The sequence below is a fragment of the Propithecus coquereli genome, unplaced genomic scaffold (assembly GCF_000956105.1).
Source record: "Propithecus coquereli isolate 6110/MARCELLA unplaced genomic scaffold, Pcoq_1.0 Scaffold753, whole genome shotgun sequence".
Lineage (NCBI taxonomy): Eukaryota > Metazoa > Chordata > Mammalia > Primates > Indriidae > Propithecus > Propithecus coquereli.
In genome coordinates, this window is record NW_012153652.1 from 627,358 (window position 1) to 639,255 (window position 11,898).

At 55.3% G+C, this 11,898-nt stretch overlaps 1 protein-coding gene across 3 annotated transcripts in view; it reads right to left on the bottom strand.

Annotated features, from left to right (window-relative positions):
- TPO (thyroid peroxidase) overlaps positions 1–11,898 on the bottom strand; it is a 65,497-nt gene that overhangs the window by 23,103 nt on the left and 30,496 nt on the right. For 2 of the 3 annotated variants that reach the window (XM_012662174.1, XM_012662173.1), the window contains exons 7-8: positions 7,382–7,897; positions 753–1,011 (exon numbers count right to left, since the gene is read on the bottom strand). In XM_012662174.1, coding sequence (XP_012517628.1) covers positions 753–1,011; positions 7,382–7,897 — 775 coding nt within the window. The remainder of the gene's footprint in view (positions 1–752; positions 1,012–7,381; positions 7,898–11,898) is intronic. The other variant, XM_012662175.1, reaches the window with a different exon arrangement.

Sequence of the window (11,898 nt, forward strand, 5' to 3'; positions counted from 1 at the left end):
GGGCTGAGCCCTGACCCCTCTGACAAGCTCTGCGTCAAAGCGTCCGTCTGGACGGGGTCACAGAGCGCCCCGCCAGCCACTGTCCCCCCCACTCGTCACTCTGCATGGAGTCAATCAGCTTTTGAGATGGGATAGAAGCTTCCAGACAGACACAGGGAACTCGGGAAAGGAAACAGGAAGAAAGGACCAGGGAAGCATAAGAAAACCCTTCTGGAAAACGCACAGGGAATTGGAACGTTTTCTTCCCGGTGACTCACTTCCGAAGATAACCCGACCGCTAAACCTCTAACGCTGATGGCGTGGACCGCGGCCATGGAACAAACACGATGCCTAACGACACAGCGGTCACAGCAGTGCTTGTCGCGCACAATGACAAATCAGATTTCCACGTCAGTATTTTAGAAATAACCGTGAACAGTCACCTACACCTGGAACAGTTTGTCCTGTGAATTCTGAAGACCTTCAGCGACGTGAGAGGAGGCATTTTTGAGGAACAGTTTGGCCTTTGAAAAAGCCCTTTTCCCCAAACACATTGACAACCTGGGCAGCGCCAGCCACACGCAGGTGCACAGAGGGCAAACGCACCCGGGCGGCTCCCAGGGCAGGACCGGTCACGGGAAGGAGGAAGCACCCGGGCAGGTCCCAGGACGGGACCGGTCTCGGGAAGGAGGAAGCACCCGGGCAGGTCCCAGGGCGGGACCAGTCTCAGGGAGGAGGAAGTGTTCTCCACCGACTTGGGGGCAGGCTCTCACCTTCCTGGATGAGTCTCCAGGGGTTGAAGAAGACGTCGCGCAGGTGCAGCCGGGGGAGGTCGCGGTGCTCCTGGAAGTCGGCATCGAGCCGCCGCACCAGCGGGTGGACAGTGGCGTGGCCGAAGCGGAAGGCGGCGGTGGAGAACACGTTGGACACGGTGGGGTTCACGGTGGGGTCGTAGCCGTCATAGGGACCCACGTGCTGCTCAAAGGCCGCGGGGCCCAGGATCTTGGGGACGTAGTCCCGCAAGGTGATGATCTGTGTGGAAAGGAAGTCGGGTGAGCCTCCGCGCGGGCACAGATTTTCGGGGAAGCCCAGGATGAGGGTTGAGTCAGAGCTACAGAGAAGCAGGGACGTCCCTGGGCTGACGTCGTCTCACGGAGGTGTCACAGGAGGGGGTCACGTCACTCAGTGACGGGAACAGGCCAGCACGTCGGCGGGCACAGGAACGCCAGCCGTTCCCGGTGAGCCCGGAGCTCTCAGCATTTATGGGACTTGACGGAGGGTGTCACAGACGTCCCCAAACACCCTCCAGGTGGGGCAGGGCGGGCACACCACATCAGAAACATAGAACGTTCCCATCACAAACTGTGTCCTCCCCTCCTCCTCCCGCCACCTAGGAGCAACCCACCGACACCCAAACATAAAACACAGATAAGAAATATGGGTACATCGAGGAATCTTGGGCCCGGAGGCTCCGGATTGAGACCAACTCGAATTCCAACGCTGCCCCCGTACTTCTTGGCTGTGTGACTAAGAGCTTTGTCCGACCCTCCCGATCCTCTGTTTTCTTATGTGGAAAAGCCGCTCTCACAGTTTTGCAGGAACAAAAGACATGCTCGGTTGTATGTACACGGTCTATCATGTAACATCAGACACAGGCACAGCGCAGAGTGAACACACACAGTATGTCAGCACGTGGGAGCGGCCGAGAGCTGGGAGGTGCCTGCGTGACTGGCCCGTGACGTGGCTCGGGCAGGCACCGTGTGGCCAGTTTGGCGCCTGTGAACAGCGTTTTCTCGCTCTGCAATGAAGGCCTCAGATTGAATGTCTCGAAAATGTTTTTTGTTCGTTTGTTTCCCGTGGATATTGCCAGACACAGACCGGCCCCCAGGACGGCGACAGCTGTTGGCGGAGGTCGTGCGTCAATGGGAACACCTGGGTCCTCCAGGTGCCAACGCTCGCTGGGCCCGGGCGGCGGCTGTGATCCTGGCTGGGTGACCTCCAGCTGAGAGCAGTTTCCTCTCCGTGTCATTGTAAAGCTTGATTCCAACAGCGTTTGTGAGGCTCCAATCAAAGCACATTGTACGCCGCGGTGCTCTGTCAGTGGAAAATCGTAGCACGATCGAGGGTCTTGAAATTACTCTCTGACGCATGGTCTCAGGAGAATTATGTACGAGGATTCTGCTTTTAGATTTAACAATGCCTTTTTTCAGCCAGAAAAATCAGCGTGAAATTATTTTGGCGTTTATGGAGAATATTTTGGTCAGTATGCGCCAGGATGAAGTGTCACAGGACTGAGTCTATCCGGAAATACGAGTCTTATATCGGCTTGTCAGTTCAGGAAGGCAAGTAGGTTGTTTAAAAAATAACAAACATCATTTATATACCTGTCACACACTCCTTCCAAATGAGAAAATGCATCTCCTAAGCACATAACTGGGGACTTCCGGGGGACCAAAGTGGCCTGAGTTTTTGTTTCCTGGCTTCTTTTTTTTTTTTTTTTTTTGAGACAGAGTCTCACTCTGTTGGCCTGGCTAGAGTGAGTGCCATGGCGTCAGCCTAGCTCACAGCAACCTCAAACTCCTGGGCTCAAGCGATCCTCCTGCCTCAGCCTCCCGAGTAGCTGGGACTACAGGCATGCGCCACCATGCCCGGCTAATTTTTTCTATATATTTTTAGTTGTCCGATTAATTTCTTTCTATTTTTAGTAGAGACGGGGTCTCGCTCTTGCTCAGGCTGGTCTCAAACTCCTAAGCTCAAACGATCCTCCCGCCTCGGCCTCCCAGAGTGCCAGGATTACAGGCGTGAGCCACTGCGCCCGGCCTGTTTCCCGGTTTCTGCCTCCAGCTGAGGGGCCCAGCCCTGGTGCTCCCACCGTCACCTCTGAGGGCCGCACATGCGGGAGGGGCAGGCTCCCTCCAGACGTCCCCAGGCTGGCACCTCAGTCCCCTGCTGGCCCCCCAGGGGTGAGAAGCCCGGTGTCAGACACCAGCATCCGCAGAGCAGCCATGACTCCACGACGCGCAACAGCCGTCACAGCAGGTGGGAAGTACGTGAGCGAAGTTTCTGGACCACATGCACGGCCAAGGCTCCTCTCCCCACGCTGGTGAGGTCGGGCAGGGTCGGGGCTCTCCACGTCCAGGACACGGGAACCTTTCACTCCTGTCCCCCCTCCTTGGTTTCTTCTCCCCACAATCGCAGGGAAATGGTCTCTCTTCAGCCCAGGGACAAGAGATGACTCATCGTGCAACTCAAAGCTATTCCCACGACACCTTCCCTCTCTCTCCACCTCAAGCTGACCCGTGAGCCCTGGCTCCCGAGGCCCTGCGGGTGCAGCTCTGCGCAGCTCCGCTGACCCCGCGCCCGCGGCCCACCCCTCGCACGTCCCCCGGCTCCAGCGTCCGCCTTGCCAGAGACCCGCAGGCGCGTTTCTCCCTCACGCCCCGCTGGTCTGGTCTGGCCCCTGAGCTGCCCAGCTGCAGAAGCACGGCCCACGGCCCTCGCAACCCGAATCTTTCAAGGGACTCCTCGGAACATCCATGGCGATTCTGAAAACCCTCCTGGAGTTTCCTGCTGCGGGTCGCATGGGGAAGTGGTGCCTTTGAACTGCTGGGCTGGGCAGAAGCTGCGCCCTCAGACCTGGGCGTCGCCGGCCCCATGCCTGCCTGTGCCCTGCGTGGGCGGGTCTGGGTCTCCTCCCGGCAGGGGCCCTGCTGTGGCCTGCGTCCCAGAGCTGCCCCCGGCCTGCCGGCACCAGCCTCGTGGCCCCTGGGCTCGTGGCCTGGTCTCTGTTGGCCTTCCCGACCCAAGCAGCGGGAAGCACAGGCGAGGTCCGAGTTTTGGAAAATGACATGGTGGAGGTGGCAGGAAGCTGGGGCCAGGCAGTGAGGAGGCCAGACAGACCCGGAGGTGCGGTCACTGTGACCACTGTCGGGGAGACAGATCCAGTCAGTGCCCCTCACCTGACCCCCCGACTCCTGCCGTTCCCCACGTCACCACCCTGCTTCCTGCAGACAAACGCCCTTTGGCATTTTTCCAAAAATGCCCAGGTTCTAAATGAGAGACAGGATCCCGGGGGCTCACTGAGGACCCTCTGGGCGGATGAGAGGGACCAGCTCCCCCCGAGCGTGGCCTCGGCCGGCTCTGCTTCTGCTCCATCCGCAGGGAGCTGCAGCTCAGCCGCACCTGGGTGCAGCCGGGAGGCAGGGGCCTGGCCAGTCCCCGCGAGGAGCCACCGTGGGGTCTTGTCAGCCCACACTGGGGGTGCTGGGGTGGGGAGAGGTCTGGGGGTCACGAGAGCACCCACTGCAGAAACTTCTCCCCCTGGAACCTTTCTAGCCACGGGTAAGGAGCAGGCCTTTACCCACCCCCCGCTCTGTCTTTGGGAAGAGCCAGCGATCTGGAGAAAGGCTCCTGAGCCACGGGAAGGTCAGCAGCTGAGCTGCCCTGAGGACGCAGGCCCAGCCCCACAGAGGAATTCGCCCGCCTCCTTCAGACGGGTGCACGGGGGGTCTTGTGTCCCCCTGGGGTCTGGTCTTGCCTCCATACACATCCTGATTAAAACTTCTGTGGGTCTTTGAAGGTCCGGGGCAGTAAATGCTGTTCTCTGGAGCCCGGTCTGCTGTCTGAGGGCCGGACGTGAAGCATCCAGCCCAGGCATTTGCGCCTGCAGGCCTCGCGCTGCGCCCCAGTGGCTCCCGAGACTCCCCGGCAGCTCCCGCTCTGCCTCCGTCCCACCTGCGCTGGGAAGCTTTTCCTTTTAGTTCTCTTCCTGCTACAGGACACACAAGGTCTTGCCAAAAGGAGCATCTGAGTCTGTTTGGCGTCATGACGCACCCTGGGGTGCTCTGGGAGTCCTCAGGCAGGAAGCAGGGCCTGTGGAGTAGGGGCTCTGCGGGACCTCCCGTCGGCAGGGGCAGTCTCCGGGACAATGCCGGCCCCGGCGAGAGGACCACCCAGGGCAGACACCTGCAGGAACACCCAGCACGCGTGCTCTGCCCGCCGGCTGCGGGAGAAGACCCCCATCAGCGTGGTGCAAAAGGAGTCAGAGGGGCCAGATCCTCGTGGAGGGTGGTGGACCCAGGGCAGGAGCTGAGCCTCCCGGCTGAGGCTCCAACCAGGCTCAGACCTTCCTGCTTCCTGAGGGTGTGTGAGTCGGCCCGGCCGGCTCCTGCATGTGTGGGGGGTGCTACTTCTCTGCTACAAACTGGCCTGACATTCCCTTTCATTGTACGACTCTTTTCAGGAGGAGAGAGACTCAGATCGCTAAGTCACCAGACCGCGGGAGAGGAGAGAGACCATGCGGTCACCGTGGGCCCTGCAGACGCCGCTGGAGTCCCGGCAGCGGCTCGACCCACACATCAAACACAGCTCGTTATTTTTGTAAGGTTTCGAAGGTATTGGCAAAAAGCACCAAAGAGGACCTACTGACTGGAAATCCAAAAGTGAAATATAAAACCAAAGAGAAAAGAATGGTCACATTTTTAAAAAAGCAGAACACACAGAAAACGGGTTGAGGAGGGTAGATACCAAATACTTTCCTTATTGATCGATGTTATTGTCATTGTTTCACCTACTGAGAAGTAGAGGACGTCATGATCTCCAGGTTGGGTGGGATCCTCAGAAATTCACAATTAAAGTGTCTCTAATTTGCAACTACAGGCTAGTACAGGACACACTGAACAAGTCACACCCCTGAATAATCCCGGAACGCCAACGTCACCTTCTCTCCTCCTGTGTGAACCGTCGCGACGGGAGTGAGAGGCATTTGCTCCCCCGCGAGCGCTGGGCTGGCTGAAGCTCTCACTTGGAGTTCACCCAAGTCCTGTCCTTGCAGGGACAGTGGGGACAGGGCTTCCGGGATTATTCCTGGGATTTCCACTTCATTCACAAGCTCTACATGTGTTTATCAAGCACCTACCTATTGCCAGGCATATTGAAGGTGCTAGAAAAAAGAATTAAGCAAAAATCTCTGTCCTCACAGAGCTGACAGTCAGGGACAGAGAACATAGTCCCTGGATTCACCTCCTGGGACACTGTACGGGGCACCTCCTGTCACTGCGGGTCACCGGCTGACCGGGTTACAGCCCACCCTGCACAGGGAAGGGAGGGAAGTTCTGCCCGGCTTCTTGGCAGCACTGATCATTTGTACTTCAAACAGTGGCAAAGTTCCTGGTCATGTTTTACTGCTATCGTCCAAATTTTCCCCAATTCTCCCTGCACAAATTCTATATGGTTATTCCTTTTAAATTTTAATGATCTTATCTGTTTACATCTGTCAAGCAAGATAGTGACTATTCAACAATGCAGCTTGCTTAGACCAAACCCCAGCGTTCAAGCTCATGTCTTGGATAACCCGGGCCCGGCCTCAGAGACTTCAGCCTCAGTTTTAGACTCCGTGTGTCTGGTCCCTGCTTTCCTTTCTAACTCTCCTGTCCCCAACACACTCACGCCGGCTCAGCCCTGACTGACACTGCTCCGCTCTGTGTGTCTCCAGGTGTGGGATAGAAGTGCGAGCCCTGCTGCTGCCCAGCCTGTCCCCAAGGAAGCACCCAGCAACTGGAGGGTCAATGCCAGGCGTGGTGGGGCCGTGGGGTGCCTAGAACTCTCTGGCCTGACCGCCGGGTGCCTGGACCTACAGGTGGCAGCGGGGAGTGGGGGCAGAAGCCTGCTCCCCTGCATGGCCCTGTGCAAACTCGGGCGAGACTGAACTTCCTCCTCTGCGGAACGGGGTTCGCACCCCCTTCCCCCAGGTCACCGTGCACTGAGGGGTGTCAGGTGCCCACAACGGGGCTCAGCAGCGGGAACTGTCTGTACAGCCACTCTCTCCTTCATACAACCAGTGAGACCAGTGAAAGCGGCAACTATTTTACAGCTGTAAGTAATTTTCTCCAACATCACACAATTAATAAATGGCCACCTTTACCCGCCATTCAAAACCGTCTGATACAATTTTTAAAGTAGTCGTAAATGAAGAGAGATTTAACAGTCTCTCAGTTTAACTTGCTAATTCAGAAAGCTCACACAGAATAAGTTCTTCGTTTTCTCCATTGTTTCCAAAATGCACAAATATCAGAATCGCTGGTGCCCACTCACCTCAAAAGATTGTTGGGATAACTGTCAAAGGAGTTAAAATCTGGGAGGCGCTTGGAATGGCACCTGGGAAGCGCTGGTCGGACCCTGCTGTGGGGCAGAGCTGCCGCCGCTGCTGCGGGTGTCCTGGATAACCCCGGCGGGGCCGAGAGGCTGGACGGGACAAGGGGCCCGGGAGGGTCCTCCGGCACCGGCACCGGGTCAGCCGTCACCCCCAGGAAGGGCCCACGATCCTGCGCCCGCCTGTGCAGTGCGCCTAGGCTGACTCTGCGCACCCACAGGGCGCGGGGATTGGCCCGCACCTCACGCCTACCTGATGCAGGGCGCCCACGATCTTGCGCGCCTCCTGGTAGGTCGTGTCTGCGCTCCAGTGCGCGTTGAGGGCCTTGAGCGCCGCGGCCAGGCGGTTGTGCTCGCGCAGCCACAGCGTGTGCAGCGCCGTCAGGGAGGGGACCTCGCTGGCGCGGCCTTCCCCGGCCAGAAAGCAGGGCGCGCGGGCCGCGCCGGGGACGCCGGGCTCGGGCGCGCAGGCCGGGGGCGCAGCGCGCGGCGCGAAGGGCAGGTAGGCGCGGCCCGCGTCCCGGTGGCGCGTGTTGACCCGCAGCAGCCCCTCGGCGCTGGTCCAGTTCCGCAGCTGCCGCTCCGCGGCGGGGGAGCTGCCGTACACCGTGGAGGCGTCGAGGAAGGACGTCAGCCCGTTCATCTGCTGTCGCGGGTTCGCCCTGGACAGGTTGCCCAGGAGCGAGCCTTGGTCCCCGGTGCCGCAGGCGGCCGACGAGCGGTAGAACGGCAGACAGGCGGGGCGCGCCGGCGGGGCGTTCTCGGGGAGCTGCGGGGACAGGGACATCCAGGTCACCTGAGGCTCGGGGACAGGGACATCCAGGTCACCTAGGGCTCGGGGACAGGGATATCCGGGTCACTTAGGGCTCTCGCGCCCTTCTGCGATGTCCAGACCTCTGCGTGGTCCGGCCGCCCTGCCCTCCCCGCCTTCTCACCGGGTCTCTTGCCCCGGGAGGCCGGACCGGAGCGGGGGTGTCCCCTCCTAACAAGCCTTGTCTCCTGCCAGCTCAGACCCTTTCAGACTGACCTCACCTCTCACCCCGCCACCTGCCCTGCCTGTCTGGAATCCCCACACATTTGTTTTTTCCCCCGGCTTTTGGAAGAGCCGACCTCTCCTCTTTCCAACGATCTGGGCTTCCTTTCGGAGCGCAGTGGGCAGAGTTACCGGGTTTGGGGAGCACCCCGTTTAGTGCAGAGCCCACTGTGGGGGTGTGCGGAGACCCTGGTCCGGACCCAGTTCGTCCCTACCATGAGAGGGAAACTAAAGCACGTTTGGCCGCATTTCCAGGTTTCCTGTGGCGTCGGGCGGGGCTGGGTGTGAGTGAGCTCTGGGAAGCGCAGGGCGCGCAGGTCTGTCCACCAAACCGCCTGACGTGGGCGAGCCCAGCTGGGCCCTGCCTGGGGCTGGCGCTGGACCTTCCAGTGGACATTTGAGATTCAGGGGGGTTAAGTAGCTCACCCAAGGTCACAAGGCTCTGGCTTACTGAACATGGCCGTCTTCTCGTACGGTTACATTATACTGAGTGATGAGGAAAGCACTTCTCTATGAGCAAGGCACAGGGTGGGGCACTGAGACCAGAGGCAGAGAAGACACCCGGGGATAAGTGCGTGGCCACCAGCAGGGTGCGCCAGCCACAGCTGCCCAGATCGGACTCTCTGCAGCGCTCCGTGGGCGAGAGAGGCAGAGCTGTAGGTGGATTCCGTCCACTCTGGTGCAATGCAGGGACCTCGGGGCAGAGGCAGAGCTTGTGCGGGAAGCGGCAGAGCAGGCGCCCTCAGCACCTGGTCCAGGCCAGTGAGCGCCCGTCCAGCCGTGTGGTCCCAGGGGCCTGGGGAGGGCCCGGTGGCTCCAGCCCCACCCTAGGAGCGGGTACCAGGTCCACGGGTTGTGCATTAAAAAGAGTTTCCACCAAAACCCTGAGGACTGCTAAGGCTGAGCCTGGGGTCAGAGCAGAAGGGTCTAGAATGAGAGACCCACAGGAAGATGTGCTTGTCATTAAATAGGAAGGCTTAGTTTTGTAAGACGAAAAAAAATCCAAATTCATGCACAAACAAACGTAATCCCATTCAAAATCTCAGTATGATTTTTCACAGAGCTTGACAAGCTAATTATGTAAAAACAGAGAAAAGGACTCTTGCCCTTTGAACACCAACACACAGTCTGAAGCTACAGTAATTGAACATGCATCAGTGGAAGCCGGATTGCAAACACCGATTATTATTGTAGCTCAGCGTGTGATAAAGATAGCTTCTGAAATCGGGGGGAAAATGGAGTATTTTTAAAATGACCACCCACTTAGAAAAATAATCGTTAGATCTATACCTCACACTGTTCATAAAAGTAAATTCCTAATAAAGTTTATATCAAAACTACAATCTTTAACATTGTAAATGAAAATATAGAAAAATATATTCATAACTTTCAGATAGGAAAGACCTGCTCAAAAAGATAAAATTGTATGTCCTACAGAAAAAGAGATTGATCAAACTTATTTATGAATAATGGCACCATAAATAAAATTAAAAGGCAAGCATTCATCTCTAACTAAGGATTAATGTCTAGGATCTACAGAGAGTATATATATTCTTAACCGAAACAGGGAACAACTTAATAGAACTAAGAGTGGAAGTGAGAGAGAAAACACTTTCGTCTGAGGGATGTGAGCCTCTAAACTGTCAGGCCCAGAGAGACATGGAATGAGACTGCGGTCCCCTAAGTAATCATCTCTTGAAACTGTTTGCTGTGGCCACAAGTGGCTATAAATTAACCCAATGATGCCCCATGCTGAGTGCCATAACCCACACAATGTGTAGCAATCACCAACCAATGCTGTTCCGCAAACCAATGAGGATTCCTGACAAACAACTGTGTATCACTCAGTCCTTGTTCTCCGTTCTTGCCTTTTAAAAACCTGCTTCTATTAGGTCATTAACTATGAAATGCCCCACCTCGAATCAAACGTGTAGTTTATTATATCTCATACAAGAAGCAGCACAATTAATCAAAGTAGGCGCCTAAACTATCGACACAGTTTTGCCATCTTAATGGTAGCTTGTTTATGCCAGTAGCGAAGAAGCCTGGAGAGCGAGTGGCCATGAAATCGTGAAAGGTATTTTCCATGGCTTGTTTTGGGAATTGAATATTTTTCCTTGCAGGAAGTGGTCCAAAGCCTGGAAGAAGTGGGAGTCAGTTGGTGCAAGGTCTGGTGAATACGGTGGATGACAGAGAGTTTCCAAGTCCAGCCTCTGTAGTTTGAGCAGCGTTGTTTGTGCGACATGTGGTTGAGCGTTGTCTTCCAAGAGGATTGGCCTGTCTCTGTTGACCAATCTCAGCTGCATACTCGCAAGCATGACCTCATCATTTCATCCAGTTGGTTGCAGTAGACATCCGCTGTGGTTGACTGACCAGGTTTCATGAAGCTGTAGTGGATAATACCAGCGCTGGACCACCAAACAGACGCCATTAGCTTTTTTTGATGAATACTCGGTTTTAGACTGTGTTTAGGCATTTCGTGTTCATACAACCATGGTGCCAAATGATTATGATCGTCAGAAAGAATCCATCTTTCATCACACGTAACATTATGGTGTAGAAAAGCTTTGCCTTTATGTCGTGACAGCAAAGAAAGGCAAGCTTCGAGACAATTTCTCTGCTGATGCTTGTTTAATTCATGCGGGGCCCATCTATCCAGCTCCTTTACTTTGCCCATTTGTTTCAAATGGTCCAATATTGTTGGACTAGTAACGTCAAACCTTGCTGCTGGTTCACACGTAGGTTGAGATGGATTCGCTTCCACTACAGCTTTCAGCTCATCATTATCCACCTTGGTCTCGGGTCACCACGTGGCTCATTTTCAAGATCAAAATCACCAGAACAGAACTTTTCAAACTGTCAATGTACTATGTGTTCATTAGCCACATCCTTCCCCAACACTCTGTTGCTATTTCTGTGCTGTGTGTGCTGCATTGGTTCCACAGTGGAACTCATATTTGAAAATAACATGAATTTTTGACTTATCCATGGTTTCACAAAATTTTCTCAAAAAAAATGTAAAACATAATCACAAGACACAACGCGCGTTTGAAAGACTGAGGATGTACCTTCACAATAAACATAAACCAAGAAGTGTCAGAGTGAAATGTCAGAGATAACCAACCGTCTAACTTAGTACTTAAGGAAATCGGACATCTCCTACTTAACAGCCCAGTGACAAAGGCAGCAGGAGCTCACGTCCGAGGTTACTTGGGTCTGAGTCTTCCGGGCAGCTGTCCTCACTTTGGCTCCAGTAAACTCTTTAAATTACATTTTGTGTCTCAGCTTCTTCCTTTAGGTTGACAAAGGATGTAGGTAGAGGCTTTCACACCAGTAATGTAAGATGCAAGATATCATTTTCCCCCATCAGATTGGAACATTTTAGGAGTTAAATGATATTACTGGTTCCTGAGAAATAATCAATTAGACAATGCAGTTTGTGATCCAGTGTTGTACGGCAATTTGGGAAAATCTCTTAAAATTAAAATGTGAACATAACCCCTGATCCACTGATTCCGCTTCTTACACACCTGGAGATGAACACCCGGCCTGAGGCACAGGCAGCTGGGGCCACCCAGGGCGCTGGATGAGAAGGCTCCGAAGAGGGACTCTGCTTGTCCAGGGATTGAGCCAGGCTGTGTGAGAGAGAGTGGCCTGCTCCAGGAATGGGGACACTGGATGTGGCTAGAATCCAATTTCTTTTTTCTTTTTTTGAGACAGAATCTCACTCTGTTGCC